At 51.0% G+C, this 25,631-nt stretch overlaps 2 protein-coding genes across 7 annotated transcripts in view; both read right to left on the bottom strand.

Moving 5' to 3' along the window:
* Positions 1-1,025: 1,025 nt before the first annotated feature.
* INPP5K (inositol polyphosphate-5-phosphatase K) lies at positions 1,026-19,418 on the bottom strand. 6 transcript variants are annotated; one of them, XR_011493646.1, is made up of 13 exons: positions 18,993-19,404; positions 16,991-17,098; positions 16,551-16,659; positions 13,334-13,450; positions 12,846-13,021; positions 12,145-12,256; positions 11,301-11,410; positions 4,436-4,622; positions 3,381-3,518; positions 3,028-3,111; positions 2,753-2,857; positions 1,859-2,564; positions 1,026-1,779 (listed from the first exon to the last, which is right to left on the bottom strand). XR_011493646.1 is itself a non-coding variant. In XM_014826868.3 (12 exons), exons 1-12 carry the CDS (start codon positions 19,046-19,048, stop codon positions 2,505-2,507), a joined length of 1,362 nt encoding a protein of 453 aa, XP_014682354.1. In that variant the 5' UTR covers positions 19,049-19,404; the 3' UTR covers positions 1,026-2,504. The 6 variants fall into 6 exon arrangements, 3 of the variants coding, with proteins under 3 accessions (XP_014682354.1, XP_014682357.1, XP_014682355.1); XR_011493648.1 differs by having other exon boundaries at positions 16,551-16,652; positions 18,993-19,349; XR_011493647.1 differs by lacking the exon at positions 13,334-13,450 and having other exon boundaries at positions 18,993-19,418.
* A 905-nt stretch (positions 19,419-20,323) lies between these two features.
* The window catches only part of PITPNA (phosphatidylinositol transfer protein alpha), a 36,496-nt gene continuing 31,188 nt past the window's right edge, over positions 20,324-25,631 (bottom strand). The window contains exons 11-12 of the mRNA XM_014826872.3: positions 23,934-24,002; positions 20,324-22,912 (exon numbers count right to left, since the gene is read on the bottom strand). Coding sequence (XP_014682358.1) covers positions 23,958-24,002 — 45 coding nt within the window. The 3' untranslated portion in view covers positions 20,324-22,912; positions 23,934-23,957. The remainder of the gene's footprint in view (positions 22,913-23,933; positions 24,003-25,631) is intronic.

Genomic DNA, 25,631 nt, shown 5'->3' with positions numbered 1-25,631 from the left:
AGAGGAGAGAGAGCACTCCCCCTTCCCCTTCCGCCTCTCAAACACTGCTGGACTCACCCCTCCCAGGCAAGGAAGGCCCTGCAACAGGAGGCAGGGGTAGGGGTGTGTGAAGACTTAAGGAGGAAGGGGAGAGGTGGGCACGCGGAGGACAAGAATGCTCCAGAGCAGGAGAAATGGGGGAGCCCTGGAGTCGGGAGTCCTGAGAGCCAGCCCCAGGGCTACACTCACCAGAATGAGGAGGTAGGCCTAGGGTTGCTTTGTGGATTTTTGCAGTTGTCCTCTCACAATAATCTTGTGAATAGGTACATTATTTGTATTTTACAGACAACTGAGACTGCTATGTGGGTAGAAATGGAACTGATGCAAACCCAGGTCTTGACCCCATTCCTGCGTCTGGTACTGCATACCACCACAGCTGCCTAACTTTGGAGGGTTCATCCCACTTCTCTGAGCTTTGGTTTCCCCATCTACCAAGTGAAGGGTGCCGTGTGGCAGCACCCATGATGGTTGTGCATGTGAGAAGGAATGAGGTGGGCAAGTTCGAGGGCTCAGGGTTCCTCAGCTGTGTGTGTGTGGGGGGACAGGGATAGAGGTTACAATGGGGACCTCGGGGGAGGGATATCTGGGGAGAGGTGGGACAGAGAGAAAAGATGGTGACATATTTGGATAACTTAACCCAGGACCAATGCTCAAAGCTAAGGTGTGAGGGAGTGGCAGGTGAGGAGGGATGGACCAGTGAGAGCAGAGAAAGCACCTTTTCTGAGTTGTCAGTTCCAAGAAACTCATTCTACTTAGCAGCAGAATAAACTAAGTGACCAAAAGCATAGGTGGTATGCCCCATTGGGCCAGGGACCCAGAGGGCCACCATCCCAGAACCTCATCCCATTCCTACCCAGACAATATCTGCCTCTCTCAGACAGAGAAACTCTAGTCTGGATCTACAGGGCCCTTGTCCTAGAGTCTAGCAAGCACCCATCACCATGTGCCCCCTCTCCCCACCATCATGAAGGAGTCACACACAAGTGTAAAAGCCATGATTCTAATTATGCCCCAGTGCAACAGACAAAGAACACAGACAGCCATGGCCCTCTAAAGCTAGGGGGACAGTTTTTTGTTTTTGTTTTTTGTTTTGCTGAGGAAGATTCGCCCTGAGCTAACCATCCACTGCCAATCTTCCTCTTTTTGTATGTGAGCCACCACCACAGCATGGCCACCCACTGACAGATGAGTGGTCTAGGTCCACACCTGGGAAGCTAACCTGAGCTGCTGAAGTAGAACATGCCAAACTTAACCACTAGGCCACAGGGGCTGGCCCAGGACAGTTCTTGATGGTAAACATGGCTCCCTGGGTGGAGTACAGAATGTAGAGCAACTAGAGTGTCCCTCAGTCTCAGGTCGTAGTATGAATGTGAGAGTCACAGAGCAGGCTCCCTGAGGTGTCTTCTCCTGGGAGAACGGCTGTTGAGTCACCGGTAACTGGAGGCGAGTGGTGGGAGTGGGGACAGACAGAGTCCACAAAGCACCTGGAGAATGTTCTGTGAAGACCCCCCCGGGCCAGATTCTCCAAAATGTCTTGATTCTGGCTCTGCTCTCTGCCTGCCCCCACCTCTCGGTCCCAGAGCAGTCTACACAGAGGGTAGGTTTCTGGCCAATGACTGCAGGCAAGCAGAGGGGTAGATGAGCTCAACTGGGCAAGAACCACCCTGGAAAAGTCTGTGGCCAGAGCTCCTCTACCACCTGGCCGACCCTTCAGAAGAAGGCAGGTTAGGGGCATGGAGCCTGACCCACCAGCAGAAGTGAACCTGGGTCCAATTCTTTGCTCAGGCCCTGGACTCCCTGGGTCAGACTCCATGGAGGCAAGGGGGTGATGGCAGAAGGACGCTCATCAACCTGTCCACAACCCTACCTAAGAGCCTGGGTGGAGGGATGCTCATCCTGCCCACTTAGTCATATTGCTTCTGCTGAAAGCAAGGGGCCCAGACTCTCTGCCCATCACCCCTAGGGGGACAGGCAACGAGATGCCAAGACTCCTGCAACCCAGTGCTGCTTGTGCCAACCAGTCTATGGAGCCTGTACAAATGTATCTCCCCCTCCTAGGCAGCCTGAGGCCCAGGATGGCCTGACAAGAATGCAGGCCTGTGCCAGATGGGGCATGTGCCTGGCAGGCCTGCTTGGGCGGGACTTGAAGTGCGTGGGGGAAAAAATCAAGAAATGAGATGCAGGCTAGAGGGTCCTTCCCACATCTGGTGGACTATCCCCAGGTCTTCACTGTTGACAAACTACCTGGTTTCACTCACATCTCAGTAACAAAAACCTGTATTTAAGTGGCCGATTCCAAAGATCTGGACTGGAGAGAGCAAAGGAGTGTGCTAGAGCTCCCTCTGGGAGGTGGAGGATACTTGCTCCGTCCTCAGAGAGCTGGGCTGGGTCCCCAGCGCTCCTGGCAGTGGTAGGCAGAGCTGGCTGCCAGCTCTGGCCTCCGCCCTGGATTCACTTATCCCGGCTCAGAACTGTGGTTGGGCTTCATCCAGTAGATCCTCCCCCAAGAAGGAGCGAGGCTGGATCTGCAGGAATAAAACAAGCAGTGAGTGGAAGGGAGAAGAGCAGGTTTTCCTCCGTGCCATCATTCCCATTCCCCAACTGATGCGGTTCCGCCATGCGGGTTGGCTCCTAGGCCTCTGGCCTCAGGGAACCAATGATGGGCTCCAGTCTTCTGTGACACCCTTCCCCTGACCCCACCAGCATCTCCTACCTTGAAGGGTTTGCTTATCCCCACCACAGAATGTAGATTGTTGCTATAATAACAGAGAAGAAACTGATCCTCAGTCTCAGGCATATCACTGATATCGATGTACACCTGGAGGGGGGGATGGACAGGAATGCGGTCAGCTCCATTGCTCTGGGCCCCACTCAGCTCTCAGTAACAAGTTATCCAGCCCTCTGTTCCTTCCAGAAGACAGAGGAGTGCTCAGGCAAGCCCACCTGCTGGAGATGTGGAATATCTATCTCAGAAAGGGAGGCAGGTACCTGGTTCAGCTGGTCACTGAAGGAGACCTGGTTGTCCCTGACCCAGACATAGGACACGTAGTCATTAATGTGGCGCAGCCCCACCTGTGGGAGGGGGGATTGGGCGGTTAATGGTGTTGGAGGACACAGGACCTACAGCAAATCTGAAGGAGAAGATGGTCTCATTCCTAGGGCTGGCCATCATACTGGATGCCCCCTCCCCTTGACTGCCAGCTTCCAGGTGGGCAAGGACCCCTGGGGTGAACGAGGGTGAGTTCTTCAGTCTCTGTGCCTAGCTCCCGTGAGCCCTCAGGATGGATAAACCAGAGGGGTATGTATGGCTGATGGACTCCCTGCCTCACCGGCCACATCACCTTATACAGTCCGATCCAGTCCCAGGCGCTCCTGAGGAACTCTGGGGTCAAGGAGTAGCTGATTAACATGTTGTTCTCCATGGTCCACAGGCCCTCAGGCATCAGGGTGATCAGTGGGGCAGATACCAATGGCTTCAGCTATAAACAAGGGTGGGAAAGGGGCTGAAATTCTATAGCCTCATTCCCTTCTCTGAGATGAATGTCCTTACTGTACCCTTCCAACAGGTTAGGGTCAGTGGGGGGAGGAGGGGCCCCCAGGGGGGTGGGCACAGAACTCCACTAGGCTTCCCTGAGAAAGAATCAGACCTTGGTTGGTCAGCTGGAAAGAGAAAGGACCAGAGGCTTGTCGGGGGTGGCTGGTCCTGCCACGGAAGATGGGGCTGACAGCCAAGTGAGTGACCAAGCAGAGAGCCAGGTGCGGAGGGGTGAAGGTGGAGGAATGGGGGAGTTGCTGACAGGTTTAAGAAAGAAGCCAGGTAGCTGCTCTCAGGCCACCAGGGTTCCTGACCCAAAGGCCCAAATCCAATTTTGCAGGGGGGTGGGGGTGGGGTGGGGGTGTGGCTCTGATGAGAACAGCTATAGGCGTGTGGAGGAATACAATGGTGTAAAGACAGACAAACCAGCATGAAAAGGTGACGGCTAAGGGTAACCAGCAGCTCAAAGGTCAATACTCCCTTGGTTATTAGATGGCAAGATACAAGGATGGAGGGAGCTCCCTTTTGCAACCTAATCCAGATAGGTTTAGGACAAATAAAAGGAAGTTGTACTTCACTTAGTAGGTAATAAGCATAATGGAACTCATTAGCCCCAAGGGACAGTACCAAGAGGAAATGGAAACCTATTCACAAAGGATCTGAACACATTTTTGACAGACAGAACCATCAACAGCTCCTAAGAAGAGCTGGGATACCTGACCTGGGAGGAAAGGCAATCATGTCCTCCTCCAGGTCTCCCCTGGAGGATCTGCTGACATTAGAATCCAGGGCTACAGGGTTTGGGGATGTGGCCCAGCATGGCTGCTCCTCTGCCAAGCACCACGCAGCCTGGAAGTTCACCTCCAAGTCAAAGGTGCTGGTGACAGGCTTATGGTCACTGATGCTGTACATCATGTGGCTGACGTAGCTCCTCAGAGACAGGGCGAAGTGGGGGGCTGGCAGCCTGGGGGTGTGGGAACTGGCCTGAGGCTGCTGCTTCAACCTCCACAGGATGCGGTCAGTCCATGCAGGCTTGCGTTTTTTCTCACTAGGGGTAGGGGAAGAGGAAGAATGGGAAGAGAAGGGTTGGTAGGAGAGCAGGAAGGTAACCCCACGAGCTTGGTGGAGCCCCTACCACCAGGGTTTGTCAGTGACTGTAAGACCCCTGGCCGAGCTGGATCATGGCACGGCGCAGGCAGGAAGGGGCCTGACAGAACCAAAGGTACTTTGGCCTGTGTCGGACTCAGCCACAGACTCTCAGTCTCGTCTATATTCTTTTTTTTAATTTTTTTTTTTTTTTGAGGACGATTAGCCCTGAGCCAACATCTACCACCAATCCTCCTCTCTTGCTGAGGAAGACTGGCCCTGAGCTAACATCCATGCCCATCTTCCTCTACTTTATATGTGGGACGCCTGCCACAGCATGGCTTGCCAAGCGGTGCCATGTCCGCACCCGGGATCCGAACCAGTGAACCCCGGGCCGCCAAAGTGGAACGTGCGAACTTAACCGCTGCGCCACCGGGCCAGCCCTCGTCTATATTCTTATGAATCGAATGTGACTCAGAAACATCCCGTTTCAAAGTTTTTCCTCTTTCTTGAACAAGAGCAGCAATAGATCAAAGAAGCTGGGATTTGGATTTTGGAGGTAGATTGCAGCTTGAATTTGGCTCCCGCCAACTAAAGGTGCCACCCTAGGAAAGGGAAGCATTTAGGGAATGCCCACAGCACCCTTCCAGTCGGTACAGTTTATTTCACACTTTACAGGTGGAGAAATTGAGTCCTAGAGGGGAAGTAACTTTCCCAAAGTCACACAGCTACTGAGAGGAGGAGCTAGGATTCAAGGCCAGTCAGCATGGCCACACCAGGCCAATCCCTCTTGGGCTTCAGCTTTCTCATCTGTAAAATGGAGATAATTATAGTAGTTACCTCACACGGTTGCTGAGATGATTAAATGAGATAAAGCACAAAACACGTTTAGCACAGTGCTTGGTATAAAAAAAGCTCTCTGCAGACACTGGCTATTATTCTTTGTTCTCAAGAGTCAGCTGAGACCTCCCACCTGTTCTTCACTTGCCCACTTCTCTGAGGAGCCTGAGAGGCTGTGCAGCCCCCGGAGACAGGAGTGCTTTCCTCCCCTAGGTAACAGTAGTTGCCCCGAGATAGGCAAGTCCCTGACTCCCCACCCAGCCCCACCCAAGCTACCGGGGCACTCAGGCCCCACTCTCCAAACGGAGACCCCTCCCAGTCCTGGAACGAGGAGGACAGCTGCTGTTTCTCCGTTGCTCCCCCTTACTTTTGAATTGACTCAAAGAGTAGTAAAGGCTGGTCACATGATTGCCTACTTTAAAACCTTCAAGGAGTCTTCACTGCCTCCCGAATAAAGCTCAAGTCCCCCAGGTGTGGCTTTCAAGCTGCTCAGGAGTCTGATGCCCCTGTTCTACCTTCTCTCCCCACCACTGCCCCAGACCTGCTCCACCTTGGCCACTCTCTCAAGCCTCTGGACCTTCTCTCTTGCAGTTTTTGCTGCCTGGAACACCCTTCTTCACGGGGAGAGGCCCAATTCCAATGCTGTCTTTGTCATAAAGTCATCCCTGTCCTCTCCTTTCTTCTTCCAAAGCATTCCACACCAGTACATCTGCAATTACGTTATACTGTAGTGTCCTGTTTCTCAGTCGGCATAGCAGTTGGTGTGGAAACTCGGAAGGCAAGGCCTGGCTCCTGGAGTCTCCTGTGTATCCTCAGCATGAAGACAGAACCTGGCACATAGTAGGCATTCAACAACTGCTTGTGAAACCCAAACCAACCAGAAAACCTCAAGCTCAATCTTTCTCCTCAAAAATGTGCCTCTAATCTTAATGTATACAGTTTCATATGTTTATGATCAGTTTGAAATGCTATTTTTGTCTTTTGCTTTATTCAATTACTATTTTAAATAAACATTTCTGACATACTGTTGTCACTTCAACAGCAATTGAGGCAGAATGGTGTCTCAGTGGTGAACTCTGACTCTAGAGTCAGACACCTGTGGGGAAGGTTCTGCCTTGTTAATTAAGAGCTATGTGATTCCGGGTTGGTGACCATGTGGAGATTTGGGGAGTGTCACACCTGGGCAGGGCACGGAAGTTCCTCCCCATTTCCCCATACCTTGCCCTATGAATCTCTTCCATTTGCCTGTTCCTGAGTTATATCCTTTTAAAATAAACCAGTAATCTAGTTTAAAAAGAAAAAAAGCCATGTGTCCTTGGGCAAGTGACTTCACACTGCAAGTCTCAGTTTCTTCAATTCTAAGATGAGGTGATAACAGTACTTCAAAGAGCCATCGTGTGAGGATTAAAGAAATTAAGGTGCTTCATGGGAGTGGTCAAGAAGAGGTAACTGGCTAAACCATATCTGCTTGGGGCTCCTTGGGTTGTTTCAACCTTTCACTTTTCTGAGGAGAGTTCTGAGCACATCAGAATGTGGTATTTCCAACCCAGAGAAAACAGACACTGAATCTCTGAACCAACCAGAGCCTAGCATTGCTTAAAACTTGGTGAAGAACCACATGAAAGTACCACTCTCCATTGCAAAGCATCCCCCCTCCCCAACTTCCCTATTATGGTTAAGAGCCCATACTTGCTGTGGCGTCAGGATCTTCCCCAAGTCCTGGCCACAGCCTGTCTCTCCTTCCTCCTCAGTACCTCTCAGCCTGTCTCCCTTTCCTCCTTTTCCCTGGCCTGGTCCAGGCTCATCACTGGGCACCTGTACTGTTCATTCTTTCAACAAGATTTACTAAGCCCTTATATGCTTGGCAGTTGGGGATCTGATAAAAGGGATTGACAAGGTCCTCGAGGAGCCTGTTTGACAAAGACAAGAAATAAGCAAAATAAATGTGTACAAATTAAATATTACATACATTTCCCTAGTTCTCCATTTCTGATAATAACAACAGATAAACATGGGGTCCTTCTGTGCATTAGGCACTGCGATAGGTGTTTCATAGATTGTTCTAATCCTTCCAACACTGCAAGGATGTTACAGGTCACATTTTTCTCCTTCTACAGGATATAGAGAGGTCACCCAGTGCAGGTGGAAGCTGGATGCTTCGCCAGGTCTGCCGACTAGGAGGTCCACATTCCAACCACTGCACTCCAATGTCTCCTCCAGCTTTCCCTGTGGCTAATTCCCAGCAGCCAGAACTGTCTTACAGTGTGTGTTACCACAATGGAGCCTCACTAATGCTTTCTGGCTGAATAATTGTGACAGTAGAAGAATTGCTTCTGGAGATTAGTATGTCTCTACTTTCAAAAAATTAAAACCGAGTAGCACTGCAAGATTCTCTTGGCTTAAGAGCCTAGAAAACGGAGGCATTACTGACCCACAAGTAGTGATGTGTTCTATTCCTGGGTCTGAAAGCACTTTTCCCCTTAGCTCCCTGTAGATGGCTTCTAAGTGTCTCAATGAACTCTGGACACAGGTCTTGACTGGATTGATCATAGTATCCTCTGCTCACTGCCTAGCAGAGAGGTTGACTGGGTTCATGTGGACTGTAACAAAACCCTATTGCAATCCTGACTTTAACAGGATTTCCCGCCCTCAGCCCTTTCACTCGCCCCTGTAATGGAGCTGACCTCGTTTCTTATTACCTCTTGGCTCAGGGATGCTGCTGCAGCCTGGCAAAGCCGCGTACCGTGCCCTGCAACAACTCACTCACAGTCACTTTGTAGAGCTGGGTCAGGCTCCACTCAAGGTGCCTCTCGTCAGTGCTGCTGACTATCAGAATGCCTGTCCTTTCTGCCAAACTCTGCTGCCTCCTTGACAACTCTCACTGACTCCTCCAGGCCTCAGCGGCCCACCTCCTTACCATTTGCTTTAACCTCCTTTGGTACTTCCACACAGCCTTCTGGGATCTTCTATTAGCCAACTCCTGAACTTGATAGTGTGTAGATCTCTTGCTATGGGTGGGTGCCTCTACTAGATTGGCTGTTCCTTAAATACCATGTCTTTTCCTTTTGTCCTCTCAGGCTCTCAATTCAAACACATGCCAGGCACAATGCTACATAGCAGGGATGGTCATCAATCAGATCCACTCTCTGTACTTCGGGCATTCAGGGTATAGCAAGAAAGGCACCCTGTGTCTTAAATGCAACACTGAAAGCATGGTGTGTGCAAGGCTTACAGGCAGCATAAGGGTAGGAGAGAACTCTCAGAGAGGCGGAGGAGGGTCAGGGAAGGCTTTCTAGTAGAGATGTCTGAACTGGGTCTTCAAGGATGAATAACAGTCTGATTAGGCAGGAATGTTTCTGCTCCCTACGTGTGGCTCAGGCCCTGCCCACTGCAGGCACTCCCAGCTACCTCAGGACCATGGCCCCAGAGGGAATATTTCAGTTACGATGTCCCCCTGTAACGTCCCCTGCTCCTGTCCAGAGATTCCTTCGTTTCCTGGGCTCCAGGCAAGGGGAAGCGCATGGGTCTGGAGTCACACAGGCTTGAGTTCAAGTTCTTGCTCTATCACTTACTCTGTTACAACCTTACTTAGATGTTCCAAGACTCAGTTTCCTTTTTCGGTAAAAAGTCAATAACAACAGTGTCTACCTAATACAGGTATGATATGAATTAAGTGATGCAGGCAAAGCCCTCTGCACAATGCCTGGCACATGCTAAGTGCTCAGTAAGGTCAATCACAATGTGGATACCTATCATGTGTAAATAAGTATCTGCCTCCTTTTTTTTTTGAGGAAAATTAGCCCTGAGCTAACTACTGCCAATCCTCCCCATTTTGCTGAGGAAGACTGGCCCTGAGCTAACATCCATGCCCATCTTCCTCTACTTTATACGTGGGATGCCTACCACAGCATGGCTTTTGCTAAGTGGTGCCATGCCTGCACCCGGGATCCGAACCGGTGAACCCCAGGCCGCCGAGAAGTGGACCATGTGCACTTAACCGCTGCACCACCAGGCCAGCCCTGCCTCCTCATCAAGCTTTTGCTATTCCAATCCTGCCTTCGTTTTTGCTGCTGCTGACAAGACTGGCTGTGAATTCGGAGGCACTGTGGGTGAGGGGAAAGCGTCGTGGGCCACAGGGTCCAGAAGGTCAGGTCTGAGTGCCAGCTCTGCTATCTGTAGCTGAGCCATGCGGGGAAGTGCCTTAACATCTCTGAGCCTCTTTTTACCCAATCTCAGTCCCTGCAAACTCCAGCCTGGACTCAGCTGTTTGCAATGACTTCCAGTCTCCTGGTAGTTTCTGTACGGTACCTGGGGTTGGGGACAAAGGGACACCTGGCCACACGGCCTGAAAGCAGCTCTCTTCCTGTTGGCAAGTGAGGTTTTGAAGTCAATTGGTAGAGGGTCCCAGCCCCCAAGGCCCCAGCCTGTCCCACTGAGGCCTTATAATTTCCCTGATGACTCTCATTTCCAATGGATGGCTGGGGAGATGGCATGTCTCCCTGCAGCCATGGACCCAAGCCAGCTGGTCAGCTGGAGGCTGCCCTCTTACCTCCTTTTTGGCTTGTTCTGCTGCCCAGGCTGGACCCTGTTTCCAGTGTTCATGGCCTCTTGTGTGCACTGCCCTGACCATGACCCCACTCCGTCTTGCTCCATACTCCTGAGATGGCTTACCCTCTCCCCCTTCCTTGGCAGGCACACTGGGGCTCTGCCATACCACTTCCACTGGGCTAGCAGTTCTACCTCTCATCCTGGCCTGGCTCTGGAGATGTCTGTTCCCCCTCTAAATCCCAGGGGCTGGGGCTGCCCTGGAGGCACCTCCTACATCCTCCTAAGACAGTCCCGCTAGGAGGAATAAATGAAGGAGCTGCTCCAGGTGAAACAAAAAGCCCTGTTACATGTAAGGCGTTCTTTTTTTCTTTAAAGGGATAAGGATCCTTGCTCTAAATTGGGCTAGGGAGCTTCTACCAGACCTGTTTTTGCTCCTCTGCCTAAGCCTAAGGTTTTGGTGGTTACCTGGCCCCTTCTCAGCTTCTTAGAAAGGTTTTCAGTAAAACTACCACCTGAAGACTAAAACTAACAACAGCAGTTATCCCAGTGCTTCCTGGGGCCAGGCACTGGGCTAAGCACATGCAAGCTCTCCTGCAATCCTTAACCCCATGAAGTGGGTACTGTTATCACTCCCATTTTACAGATGACAAAATTGAGTTTTAAATACCTTGTCCAAGGTCATGCAGCTGATGAGGGGCAGAGCTGTGCTTCTAACTACTACATGCACTGTCTCTCTACTGTTCCCCATGAAATTCTCCGTTGACAACTAACTACTTCATCTTCCTAAATAGTACCTGACCCACTCACAGCTGGGGCAGGGGGTACGAGTAACTGGCTGAGCCAAGCTTTCTGCCCCGGTCTAGGGAGGACCAGAGGCCCTGGGGAGTGGGGGCAGGGGTTCCCAGAATGCTGAAGTGCAGTCCCTCCCAAGTCAGGAATCAGCTGCCTCCCTTCTCTCCTCTGGCCCTACCTGCCCCATTTCCCACTGCCCATCCTTGCCAGTGTCGCCTCCCGCTCCTGCTCCAAGGATAATCTGGGACAGCTCCCATAGTCAGTGCCTCATGACGGGGGCGGAGGCGCCACTCCTGAGATGGCTGGATTTATTCCTGCTTCCCTAACACTTCTATTCTGAGGCAGCTCCCACTGCTACTGGGGCCAGCACAATTTGACTTCCTCTTGGCGCCCACTTCCTCCTCACAAGGTAATTCCAGATCCGCAGCAGGCTGATCCTCTTCTGGTGGAGCCCCCTCACCTGGTGTCATAGTTGTCAGAGTTCTTATCAAACTTGTAAGTGGGCGGGAAGAGCAGGGGGCCCTCCTGGAACTGCCGGAGCAGCGGGTCGTGTCTCTTGGCAATGCTGAGCTGTAGAGAAAGGCACAGTCCCATCTCCCAACAGTCATGACCCAATGGCCCAGCACCACACTCCATTCAAGGGATCAGCACATGCCATCACAGCAGGGTAAGAGTCAAGCAACACCACCTCACTTCTTCACTGCCTCACTGGCAACCTCAGCCCCTCCCAGTCGCCCCCCCCCCCCGCCCCCTCAGGAGAGCAGCTGAATCCTTTTGCAAACATTAACCCATAGTTTGGGGACAGGGTCGGGGCAGGGGGTAACTGCCTGCCATTTCCCAGTCCTTGGACTATAGGGACTAGGCTTCGAATTCCATTTCTCTGGGAGCCCCTAGCAGACATGTATCACAGGGGAAGCTGGGGTAGCCAGGGTCCCCCAAAGGGGTTGTAGCTCATCCTCCAGGAGGCAAGCAAGCCTGGGGATGGGAAAGACAACAGGGATACAAGAGGTTTGGTGTGCAGTGCAGGGCCATGGCAGGCCAAAGCCCTTCCTGTTCCCTGTTCTAGCGCATACCCAGCAGCCGTACCCTAGCTCCTCCAGGTGAAGACCATGCCAACAGAACTGGTTGCCCCACCCCCAGCTGCAAAGCCCTGTTAGCTTCCTCCCTGCCTGGGAACAGGGACTTTGGAGGCCTGGGAGAGGAGAACAGGTGCTAGGGAACCGGAGCAACACTCCCCACATTTCACATTGGACCTCCACCAACAGGCTCAGATCACCCCTCTGGACCCTCCCCTCACTTGATACCTGATCCTTCTCCCACAGGTCACTGTAGTATCGATATTTTATGGATTCCCGAACAAAGTGCAACCCAAAGTCCTCGATCCGAAAGTTCATGTCTCCAAACCAGAGAATGAGGCTTTAGAAAGAAAGGAAGGGAGCCTGAGGGTTTGGGATGAGGTCAGAGATGGGAGGAGCAACAGGTGGCTCAGGCCTGCTCATTCCAGGGGTTGCTGGAACAGAAGCTCGAGGGGGCAGGTAAGAAGCCAGATACTGGGACAGGATCAGGTGAAGACAAGGGCATGGGTCCAATGGGACTGTTCTCATGGCCTCTCCTTGACCGTTTAAGCCAAAGAGACCAGCCCCGAGGGGCAAGTGGCAAATACAGACAGGATCTAGCCCTCCCTTCCTCCCTCTCTCTCAACTGATCACCAGGCAAGGCTGAGAACTAGCCTTTCGGACCTCAGGAACCACAGGGTTCTTGACCTGGGATGTTCCGAAGTGTCCAGGGTTTCTAGGCAGGACAGAGGGACTGGGGAAAGGGTCCCAGACCTCAGGCAGGCAAAGCTGACTAGGCAAGCAGCTGGGGCATCAGGAAAGAGGCTGGGAAGGGTGGGACATGGAGCACAAACTGCCTCTGTCTGGGGAACACAGAACGGGCAGGGGACGCTAGCCTGGGCTGGTGCTGGGGAGAGGGCAGGGGCGGCAGTCCACAACTGCACGCTCACTCATGGTCCAGGATATTGGGGATATCATGTCCTTCAAAATTCTGCATCTCTAGGATCCGGTCAAAGTGCTCCAGGCGCTGGTCATTGTTGTCCATGTGGGGTGGCAGGTGGCAGTTGATGATGCTGACATAGTAGCCGTAAAGCTTCAGGCAGATGTCGACACCCCCTTTGTTCCCCTGGTAGGATAGATGGGCAGAAGGGTGGGACACAACTCTCTTCCTCACCTCGCGCAGAATCTCCCAGGGCCAGACACTCAGCTCCCCAGAGTGACCTCTCCATCTACAGCTGAGCTCACCCAGCTTGAGGTCTCAGGGATGCTAAGCCCTCCTGAGGCAGGAGAGTGGGTATGCAGGACACTGGCCTAGACAGAGTGCCTAGATTCATTTCACCCCCTTTTTCATTTCTCCAGCTCTAAAGCCCCCATTCCTTTCCAGCCCAGTGACAGGAGGCCTCCCAGCTCATGACCCAGACAACAGCTCAGTCCTTACCCAGTAACCAAAAAGGCCAGTAGGGGTGGATTTAGTAGAGAGAATCTGGATAAAGGGCAAATGCTGAAGCTTGGCAAAGACCAGTAAGAGGAGCCCCTGCATGCGGACACTGGAGACCTGCAGGACAGGGGGGCAATGGTCATTCATTTCCCTGCACAGGCCGTGTGTGTCCCTGCCAGGCCCTGTGCTAGGGGTTCTAGAGAGCCCTGAGCCACAGAGATGCCCTACCCAAGGGTGTATGTTATCTCAGTTCAAGTGTCAGAGTTTTATTCCCTTTAGCTGCCAAGTGATGCATTCTGGGAGCTGTGCAAGTTTGTTTCTGTTCCTGGGCGTGGGGATGGAGGGCAGTGAATCAAGAACGCCAGGGCACCCTGCCACCAGGAGGGCATCAACTCTTCAGTCCCAGCCCCATGCATGCCAGGTGCTCCTCTCACCAATGCCCTCTTGAGGTTCTATGGTTACTCTAGGCTGCCATCCCCACGGGCCAGGGCCTCAAAGAGGAATGCTGCTATACAGGATAGTGGCTAAAGGCACTGGTTTTCAAGTTAGCCAGACCTGAGTTCAAATTCTGGCTCTGGTTCTTAGTATTTGATATTGGGCAAGTCTCTCCGTCTATTTTCTCATTGATAAAGTAGGACTCTATCTCATAGATGCTGGAAGGATTAACTGTCAGCTATTATTTTTTGGTTTAAGGATTTTTAAAAGTAAATGCAGGAAAGGAACATGAGAGAGGCTTCTAGGGTGCTGGAAATAGTCTGTATCTTGATTTGACTGGTGGTAACGTGGGTGTGTATACATATAAAAATCCCTCAAACTATACACTTAATTTCTGCATACGTTATACTTTAGTGAAAAAAAATTATGAAAATGCTCCTGTAAAATAATTATAGACTGCAGGCAGTTGGATGTCCCTGAAGGCAACACACTGGGGATGAGAGTGAGTTCAGAGGACATGTGTTCCCAGGTTGGGGAGAATAGCTACCTACCATCTACTGAAGTGCTTCAGATTGCATTTAATCTTCACACCAATTCTCTAAGGAAGCACTGTCCCTGTTTTGCAGATGGACTGAGGCTCAAGGAGACTAAGGAACCAGTAAAACTACCTGGATAACGTCAAAGGACCAGGACTGCCAAAAGCCCTGCTCTCCGCGGCCACAGAGGTAGGGTGGGAATCAGCTTCAGGCTGTCTACACACACCACCAGAGTAGCTGTTTCCGGAGCATGAGGTGCAGAGGCCAAGGAGGAAATCCCCGGGTGGGGAGCATGTACTGGGGCCTTCCAGGAATTATGAAACTTGATCCCGCAGGCCAGGAGCTCTGGCACAGTGGAGGAGTCAAAGCAGGGGGAACCCCAAGCCCAGGACTGAGAGAGGGAGGCGTGAGAACCTGGGGTTGGGCAGAGGTTGCTACAAATGTGTCTCCAGCCCCACTCTCCACCCTCAGTCTTGGCCACGCCCCTTCATATGCATATGACAAGAGAAGTTGGGGAAGGGCTGGACTATGAGGGACTGACTCTCAGGGAACTGATAAAGATTTAGGAAGAGTTTCAAGCTTAATCCTAACCCACAGAGCAGGTTTGGGCCACTGGGCTCCACCAATAGTCTACTTTGTGAAGGAGTACGGAAGTAGAGGGGCAGGGAGGATGGGGATGGGGGTAGGGCAGGAAAGCCTGAGATTGGGAGAATGGGTGGGGCTGTGGGGAAAGGCAGGAGACTTGCAGGGGAAGTTCTGGTTGGAGGAAATGAAGTGGGAGGAGCTAAGGAATGGACTAGGGGGAGGCAGCTGGGGAGCCTTGGAGCTGGCACAGCGGGTCAGCCCCAGGCCTCTCAATCTATGGCTGGCAAATTCCCACGCAAGGCACAGGCTGCAAGCAGGGCTCACTCCTCCACCTCAATTTTTGGCTTGGGGAAGAGGGTCACCTGCTTTGGGTGCTGGGCCCTCAGGTTGGCCTCCCAACCTTGGGAGGCTGCATGGGCAGAATGCGTTGTGTCCATGCCACAAGCTGAGCTAATTTCCTTGGCTCAGCTCCACTCTAGCAATCCCTTGCCAGTTAGCCGAGGTACAAGGAGGCCTCCAGTCTTGGGAAGGGAGTGGGTGGTGAGAGAGAAGTGGTTCTGCCCTCCAAGAAGAGCTAGCTCCAAGTGTACAGGAAGATGCCCAAGTGTGATCTGGTGGGAGCCAACGGCTTGGTGGCTGGCATTTTCTAGCCTCAGCAGCAGGACCAAATCTTGTACTCCCTCCTCCCTGGCTCTGCCCTCCTCAGGAGTAGTCACAGTTCTTGCCTCAGCACCCTTAGACAAACTAGGGTAACAGAATTAATTCTGAAGAAATTCAGTCACCCAGGGAAGGGAACAGAGGAATTCTGCTATTTCCTGGAAGCACTGTACTAGGTGCTTTAAATGGGAGTGTTTCATCCCTCAGCTCTGTAGGGCAGAAAGGCAAGATCCAGCAATCTAGAGCCTTCTTGTGGATTCTCCTATAGTCTAAAGATTCCCCAAAGAATACTGGCCCTTCAGACTGAGAACCCTTTTCCTCCACACTTATCTCCCTTCTCCTAACTTCCAGGTACCTGAAAATTTGAGGTGCATGTCCCCTATGATCAGAGGATACTCCCTGATACCAGCGGGCTAGCAATGGGATACCTGTCAGCCTTACAGCTCACCAGTATAGCAATAAAGGATAGTAGTTAAGAACATGGGTTATAAAGTTTGAAAGATCTGAATTCAAATCCCAGATAGCCTGTGTAACCTCTGAGTGTTGATTTTATCTGTAAAATACCCATATTTCAAGAGAGTTAAGATTTTTAAATAATGTATGTAAAGAGCTAATGTATAATGATTAACACCAAGTAGGCACTCGATAAATGGTAGCAATTATTATTACACTCAGAGATTTCAGGTTGGGCGTGTGAGTAGAGATTAGAGGCCGAGGGCGGGGTAGGCAACGAGGTTTCAATATGCCCTGCGGCACCTCCTCAGGAATTGTCCCAACCTGAAAAATATCAAGGCGTTAAACTAACCCCTCTGGTCCCAGCTCAGCTCCAGCTACCTTGGAAAGACACAAGGCGGGCAGGAACTCCAGGGAGCCAGATGCAACTGAGGTTTAGGCTTTTAAATGAACAGCAAGCAGCATGAAAGCCTGAGTGGGAGACCAAAGACTAAGGAATGGCGACAAGAGGTGAGACACATTTCCCAATCGCCCACGAACTTGTAAGTTACCTTGATGAAGCTCAGAGGGGAAAGCACATCCATGAAGAAACTGCTCCATGGGTCTTCAAAGGCAGTGTCAGAAAGGAAGCTCATGATCCCAGAGTTCATTTCCTGCAAACTGCCCATCCCAGGTCAGAGGCTCTCCCCCTGGCCTGGAGGGTACTGCCCCCACCACACACATTTAGCACCGCCCTCAGCAGACTTTCACGTCTTGGGTTTTCATGATCACAAGCTCTCCCTCCCCTAGCTGTTGAGTGCCAACCCCTTGTCATTGCTGACCCAGGACAAGAGACACCAACTGGCCCTGATGCAGGCTGAAAGCTCCTAGCCTTCAGACTCCAGAGTGAGGGAGTACAGGTTACAGGGGTTCCCCAGGGGGACAACTTGGGACTGGTCAGGCTTACCTGATCTCAGATATAGGGATGGGTGAAGGCCCTGCAGACACCTACCCAATGATATACATGTCCAGATTCACGCTCTGGTTGTTCAGCTGAAGCAGATCACTGAGGTCTAGAGGGGGTGCTGCAGAGGCCACGTTCCATGTCACAACATGTATGCTGTGGAAGGGATGCAAAGGTAGGTCGTGGAGGAAGAGGGATAAGACCTTGTCCAGGTAATGGACAGCGGTCTAGGTCTGCTAATGGCTGCACCACAATCCACTGCGATCCTAATGGGAAATGAGAGTTTCTGCATCTGGTGGTGGGAATAGGAACACTGAACTACAAGCCCTTCATCTTTACCTGTGTCCTCTGAAGCAGGACATTCCCACCCTAGATTGGCTCCTCTATGCAAGCCCACAGCTGCCCATAGCTGGCAGCACTGGTGCAGCTGACACTAGGACAGCTGCCAAAGTGGGCCCAAGGGTTTCAGGATCAGGCAAGGGAAAGGGTGGGGATGGGATGGATAGTCAGGAATTTCTTAATTCTACCAGCCATTCACATCTCAGCTATCATCTATGGCTCTGTCAGCAATTTCCCACCCCCAACCCCTCAACTCACGGGTTCCTAAGACCACCAGAAAGATTCTAGAGGTTCAGTTTTCACCTTGTGAGAGGCCTCAGCACTACAAGACAGGAGAATTTAAAAAATAACAGAGATAGCACCACCACATTCCCTTCCTCACTCCTGCCTAGCAGATCCCTGGAGCACAACAAATTCTGTCAAGCATTTCAGAGAGCCTAAAGAGAAGATTCTAAACCACAGGTTTCTTAACATCTCTCTCAAGAGTCTATCGCCTTTTGGGAAAAGGCATCAGTTGGATAACATCCTCCACCTTGGCTTCACATAAGCCCCTAGGGAAGCAAGAGAACTAGACCGCAGCTCTCAATAACACTGGATCCCGTCAGAGGCTCAGGAGAAGGAGAGACTTGCAGATCTATTCAATTGAATAGTTACAGCAAGACTCCAAGGAAGCCCCAGACTGTGAGGCATACAGAGCAGGCAGGGGCTACAAACACTGCAAAGACCAAGAACAGCCACCAAGCCTCCAGTGAGTCCTGGGTTCACCATGAGGTGGAGGACTTGAAGCAGCGGAAGATCTAGAATGGGAAAGTGTACAGGGGGCTGGAGAGGTGAGAGAAAAGGGCAGGATGTCCCAAAACATCTCTTCTCTGCCAGACCCTGTTCTTAGAGGTCCCTGCTCTAAAAAGCACAATTTGAAGAAATTCTTGGCCAGCTTAAAGCAACTTCCTGCCTCTCCCTATGAACATCAACAAAATACAAAAACCACCTTCCCAGGCACTCAGCCAGAGATTCTGTGCTTCGTTTGTTTACGATCTCCCCCTGCTGTCCAACAGAGGATTAAGGAAGGCAGCCCTTTTACTCCAAAGCTCCCTGTTTTCCCAGAGAATTGCTCTAAGCGGATGGAGAGCAAAAGTCGGGATGTCTTGCCCTCACTCTCAGGTCCGACGATTAGCAGCAAATCCTCGCATCGTGACCTGCACTAAGTTTGCGATTAGCATTGTTCCTCATTAAAGAGCAAGCATGGGACCAGGCTATATCACTTCACTAAAGGATCTTATCTAAATCTGATTTCGAATTTCAGGAAGTTACAACGGGATCAGGCAGATCTCATGATGTATGTGCTGATCAAAAGAACAAGATTTCTACTCTAAAGCTGAGGACAGAATGCTCTGTTACGTCTTTGACTTCAAACAGCCCAACACTGTTGCCTCCTCCAGAAGCCAACTGAGACACCTGCTTGGGGCGCCCAAGTGGGAATGAGCTCGGTGGCCTGAGTTTAGAGGGGGCGCGGGGCGCGGGGCTCGGGCCCAACACAGCCGCTCGACACTGGCCTGGGAGCACTTAGGAGGGCCTCCGAACTAGCAGCAGCCCTGGAGGCCCGGTCCCTTCTCTCCCAATCTGGTTCTGCCCCCGATCCGCAGCCCCAACTGGGTCAGAGGCAGTGGTCCCGCCTGGGGCGGGCCAGCCCGCCCGCAGCTGCCCTCCTCACCTGAGCTGGCTGACTCTCGGCTCGGTCGGCTTCCGTGGGCTCACGGCCTCCATCATCCCCACGCGGTGACCCGGCCGGCTCCGCGCCCCAGCCAGTCCGGCCCGATGAGCCCCGGTCGGGCAGCAGGTCCCGGTCAGCTCACGCTCGCCGGCTTGTTTTTCTTCCGGATTCTGACCCTCCGCCTCGGCCTCCGTCAGAGGCGGGGCTGAGCACACGGAGTGCCCTGGGTGGTGCGCCCGGGGAAGAGGCGGGACTCTCCCACGAGCGCGAAGCGGCGAAAGGCTGAGAGGAAAGGGGCTCAGGGAACCCGGGACGTCAGAGAGGCGTGTCTTCGCGTCACCAGAACCCCGACGCAACAGCCGCCCCGCCCGGCGCCTCGGCCTTCCCCGCGGCTCCCAGGCTGCCCGGCGCGAGGCCGGCCGGGAGGGGCCGACTTCCGGCGGAAGCCGCCGCCACGCCCTCGCGGGCATACGCGGTCCGCCTCACCACTGTCGTCTCACGCCTGCCGGGCCCGAGGTTTCTGCCCTCTGCGCTGTCTCCCTCCAGCGCCCCAACGCCCAGCGGCCCAAAGCGGGGGCTTGGGGGTGGCTGTGGCAGTCCAGGCCGTTGTCCTGCCTCTAATCCAGTTTCTTTTCCCTCAACTGCAGGTGATCTCTCTCGTGTTGGCCATTGCGCGCCTCCATTCTTAGTTCTTCCCCTCGCCCACTTTCAAGTGTTTTTCGCTATTCAGACTCATTCAGACTATTTCATATTGGACGTTTGGAGGTTCCCGGACTCTTAGAAAATTAGCCGTCAATGAATGAAAAATAAGTCACTGCCTCTATTTTACTACCAAACATGAAATGAAGATTATTTACTTTGCCAAAGATTAACTACTTCTTTCAAATCACTGGTTCTTAATCTTTTTTTGGCGAGGGTTGGGAGGATGCATGGGATTCCTTTGAGGATTTGATGAGAGCCATGACTCTCCCCAGAAAAATGCACACACAATTCTACAAACAAGCTTCACGAGGTTCTCAGACCCAGAAGCCGGTAAGAATGCCTATTTTGAAGGTTTTGTGGAGATGTGAAGGGGAGGGGAGACGAAGGCAAAAAGGAAATACTGCCAGTACAAAATGGCCAAATTACTTTCAGATACATGATGTTTGCCTAAGTAAAATGACAAGGTGATGTTCTAATTTACGGAAATCCACCTGCAAAATTTTTCAGAGATATTTTACACATTCCCCTAATCCTTCCCTGGTAAAATGGGGGACATCAGCAAGAGTTTGAGGATATCTAAGTTGTAAAATGGATATAAGGACATCACCAATAAGCTGGACTCCAGAAAGCTCTGTCTAGGATTTTATTAGACTGCTTTTTTCCCCAATATACCTGTATTGGAAGATTGAGACATAAAGGCACAAACTCACATTAAATAAACAAGGTAATCTAATCAATTCTACAAAGTGTATTTTGTAAAAGAAGTAGCACTAGGAACCAACCAAAATAAGTCAGGGAGTCCCAGCAGGGACTGTAAGAGAACTTGGGAAGATATACACGTGCCCCCAATACTGACCCTGTCCCTGACCCCTCTCCTTGAGAAGGCCAGAGCCCAGCACCCCTCCTGCAGAGGCACTGCTGCTTCCAACTGGGACCATGACCCTGGAAATCTAACGGAAGCAGCTGGTCTGAAGGGGTGTGGCACACCCTCAGGTACTACCCCTGGAGCTGAGCCTTTCATCATAAGCCTCTCCGAGTGCTAGTCAGTTTGGGGGGTGGGTGAGGAGGGTAGGTGAGTACTTAAAAGAAGCCAACACCGTTGCCCAGCAGCAACACTATCCATGGGTATGGAATAGACCAGGGACATCCCTCCTTATGTTTATGTGAGCTCGAGCCCCAGATCCAGCTGACCTAAGGCAATTCTAGCTCAGCTTATGTGGATGCTTTCAAACTGAGGCAACAGGTGGAGGTGGGAGGAGCCGCAGAAAAGGCAGATAAAGAACGAGCCCCCACTAGAGCTGCAGTGATATGTGTGGATCTCAGAGAAGAGCTGAAGGAAGGAGACTAACATCTATTGACCCCCAAACCACATAAACAACTTTCTGCTTAGAATATCACCATTTGTTCCTCCCAGGATAACCCACAACTGGACTTCAGTTGATGAATGAAGAAGGGAAAGCTTTAAGCACAAATATAATTATAGCTAATACAGAGCTTGTAGGAAAACATTTACATTTTTCTCCAGTAGGAATGCCTCCTCAACTTTCTCAGTCAAATAAAGGCTACTAGCAGTTGGGATGCTAATAACCATCTGAACTGCCCCAGATCCATTACTATGGACCTCACAAGGTGAGGAGACTAAAAGGAGTGTAACAGGACATCTCCTGGTCCCAAAGGGGCCTCAGTGAAGGTCAGAGCTAACCACCTGAGGGGTCTGAGTCTGTCCACTCTTGCCCCAGGAGGGCCACAGGGAAGCATCCATTAGGATGTCACACTGTGAGACACTCCCTTATTGCACTTAGAAATGAGTAAGGCAAAACAAACTGACAAAAACATAAGGAAAAATTCTCCCATCCTATTTCTCACTCCCCTAACAGAGATTTGGTCTCTTCATTAGCAGTTGCACCCAGGCTGGTGTGGGCTTGGATCACTGCACACTCAGCCAGTACACTTCACAAGGTTTGGGAAATGTCAGATGACACCACAGCTATCTCATATTTTCCCACCATGAAGGCATACTTGGGTTCTGCCAGGTCATAGGAAACTATGAAGTACTCAGCTGCTTCTATTCCCCCGGAGCCTGGACTCTCACTGGCCCAATCTGGTAGAGTTCTGCACTACGATCACTAATTGCTTTTGATTGTCCAGGACAGAACCCAGCATGGGGGCAGGACGAGCTGATTTCTTGATCCCCACATTCCTTTAGCAACTGGAGACAAGAGGGAACATGTTCTGCTGGGAAGAAGCTTTTTGCATGCTCATTTTGTGCAGCATGAAAAGATCAGGACTCTTGTGTCCTGACCAGCCTCAAAGACAGAGGACAGGAATCTCAGAAAGCACAGAGAAGAGAGGATTATTGCTGAGTGGCAGCACCAGCCCAAAAGGGAAGAGGAGCATGGACATACAGAGCTCCTTGGGGGGGCAGACTAATTATATAGGGCAGAATCAATTCTAAGGGCCACACTGGACAGGTCTCTCCAGGTGGAAAGTTGACCCGGGCATATTATGGACTTTGCAGAGATTGAGACAGAATGGGCAACAGGAGGGCCGAGAAGCCATAGGTGTTTCTAAGAAATAGTGACCAGAGATGCAATGGCTGGGGCAGGGGTTATTCGTATTTGTTAAATTTTCAAATGTGGGTGGTAGGTACATCCTTGGTGCCCAGGGCACTCTAACAATGAGTTACTGGGAGCAGAGGTCAGAGTTATGAAGCCATGTTGCTATTCTGTGGAACTGGGGGAAAAACTTCTGTATTTCTAACTCATCCCCTCTCCCCAGGTGAGCACTCAAAATTGCAAAGATCTGCCCAGGAAGCAAAATACCTCAGTTTATCCCAAGGTTGAAAACAAACAAACTTAAATCATTTAAATCACCACATCACAAAAGGCAGCTATTTTGAAAGACTAAAAATGTCACTTGGAAATAAAGGGGTGGGGGCACACAGAAATGGGTTGAGAACACAATGGTTGGAGAGGGAGGAGCTGTAAATACAGCAACCTACACGCCACATATCTCAGAGGAGCAGGCTCCTGCACACATGGGCTTCGTAATACCACACGGTCTATTTGTTCACAATATTAAAGGGTATCTAGAATTAGCTACAGTAAGGGATCGAAAGTTGCCTGAAGAATGGGCACAGAAAGGCTGCGTCTGAAGATGGCCTGTCACTCGGGAGGGTGGAGCTGCTGGGCCTTCCTGTTGACCACTGTCTTGCAAAACTGGAAGAGAAATACAATTATTAAGGAAGGAACAGAGGAAAATAGAAACATTATAAATCATGACTATTGATAGAGGACTTTCAAAAGGAGGAAGGATGCCAGTCAGAGTGGCGGGGGCAGAGGGGAAGAGAGGAAGCTAAGGTCCAAGCAGTGACTGAGAAGCTGGCATTGCAACAATCCACTAATCCTACCGTTTTATCCCCCAGAAGTTCCCTCAAGCACCAGGGGCAGGGAGAGCGAGGAGAGGTTTGCACCGCTGAGGGTGAGACCTCAGGCCTCCTTAGCCTCTCAGTGCTGGAGGACAGCCAGTTTTTATTTGATAAAATAATTTTCTCTCGGAGCCTGATAGGGAGCAGGGCCAGGTTTTTCATTGACCAAGCCCCCACTGAGCTGCAGGAAGAACAGCAAGTCTGCAGGTGTTCAGGGCACTGGGAGCTAAAAGAAGGAAGGGGCTTAGGGAAGAATAACAATCTGAAACACAGGACATCCCATCCTGGTCCTATGACCTGGGCAGAAATACTCTCCAAGCATCTGAAAGATGCTGCCTCTGATGGGGACAGCTACTTAGTATGGGGTCAGGGGATATAAAGAGGAAGGAAATGAAGCACCAGACATGACAATGAACACTAGGAAAAGCTGTCTGGCCAGCATGGGGGTATAGGGAGCACCCCAGAATGCCACCTTCAACTTGAAAGGGTTCGAGTTCCGAGAATAGTAATCAGTTGCAGATAAGCATCAATTCTACATCAACTGCGCCCACCCCAGCCCAACTTCTCACCACCCTGTCCATGTCTCTCCGGGCAGTTCTTTATAAAATCACAAGGCCCTGAAATGTCCTAATATTCATAACCTCTTTCAATGGGAGCCTGAGAGCTGTTTAGCATGGCAGTTGTCATTATTCCTAGAGGGCAGGACAAGGAATGAAGCAGGTTTTCTGACTCCATAGTAAGCTGCTGAGGCCCTGAGGACCCAAACCGATTTTAGCCTCTGTGACATGCTCAGGGACAAATTCGGTACGTACAGTGCAGAAGGGGGAGGAGTGGCTTTAGTCATCCGCTGTCATTCCTTTCACTGGGTCCTTTTGTCTCATCTGGAACAGAAAAAGCAGGAAATACTGAAGGGTCTTGCTGCTGATGGAACTCCACCACAATTTTATTCTGCCTTCTCCTCAATCCTCCCAATGGATAGTGTAGACCGTTTTTTTGTGCACAAAGCAAATCAGAAGAATAGAATTCTGCCTACCTACAGCCAAAGCCACACCTTTTATAGCCTATGTCACTGGTCCCACCATCCATGATTTCTGTTTCTCTCCACTGCATCCCAGTGTTGGGGTACAGTTCTTCAGCTGCTCTCTTTCTTTCAATCATTTGTTCAACAAATATTTATGAAGCACTTCTTTTGTGCTAGGAACTACTCCAGGCCTGAGGATTTAGCAGTGAACCAAAACAAAGTCTCTCCTCAAGGAGCTTACATTCTGGGGCAAGGTGGGAGAGAAGAAATAAACTAATATGTATTAGTCAGGTGCGGCTGACGGCTGCTGGGCTCAGAGTGACTGTGGGGAAGCGCTATTTTATAAGCTGGCTATGGAAGGCCTCTCTGATAAGTGACATTTGAGTAGTCACCTGACGGATGTGAGGGGGAAAATCCTGGAGCTCCCTGGAGGAGGTGTTGGGGGGGAGTGTTCCAGGCAGAGGGAACAGCAATTCCCTCTTCTGAGCTCTGCTGAGAGGCTTCGCCCAGCAATCAGGTGGGCACAGTGTGGCACCAGAGTTCAGCACAGAAACGCAGGGGTTGAAGTGCAGGAGGGGAGAGCTGAGCTTAACAGAAGTGCGGGGCTGCTGGAAAACAGGATGGAGTCTTCTCTGGGAGCTCTGACTGGTCCCTGCCACTGGCACCTTCCAAGCAGAAGTGGACACAACTTCTCGTTGGGGACACTGTGATCTCTCTCAAATTCTTTCCAACTTGAAAATTCTATTCTATTCGCAGAATGTCTGTAACATATGTGCATTTTAACTTCCCATGAGATATTTCTTCACTATCTGTGAGTTTTCTGCTCAACTTTCACTCTATTCATTCAACAGATTTTGAGCACATAAGAGCATGACCCTTGGGATCTAACTGCCTGAACTGTATTCTGGCTCCATCACTAATTGTGTGACCTTGAGCAAGTTACTTCACTGCTCTCTAAGCCTCAATTTATGTAATAAGAAAACAGAGGTAATAATAGTACATCCATCATGGGGTCGTGGTGAAGATTAAATAAAGGTATTTGTGTGGAGTACTTAGCACAGCAGGACGCCTGGGATGGAGCATGCACTCTGTACACGTTATCTATATTATTTCTTTGTTCCAAACAGCGTCCTGTAGCAAAAGGGATGTATGTGCACACAAGCTCTAAAGAACTTGGACTTTTAAGCTACAGCCCTCCTTAGAGTAAGGTTTTATTCACTAAAACTTTAATACTGCCACATTTTGCAGAGATTCTATCTCAGTGGCAGTAGTTCTCCACTGCGAAACATTTTCAAAATGCGCTTCCTGCCACATTTCAAACCTGTCTATTGGTCACACCCCCACCCCTAAGTATTAGAATCAGTAAGTCCCTGTGCAACCTGGGCGTGGTGGAGAAAATTCTCCCCATCCTCCCCAGAGGTTCCAATATTCACTCCCTATTGACAGTATTACCATAATTACACCAAATATCTTAGCTAGGTCTTTTAGG

Source organism: Equus asinus, chromosome 13 (genome assembly GCF_041296235.1).
Source record: "Equus asinus isolate D_3611 breed Donkey chromosome 13, EquAss-T2T_v2, whole genome shotgun sequence".
NCBI lineage: Eukaryota > Metazoa > Chordata > Mammalia > Perissodactyla > Equidae > Equus > Equus asinus.
This window is presented reverse-complemented; position numbering and strand designations above follow the sequence as displayed.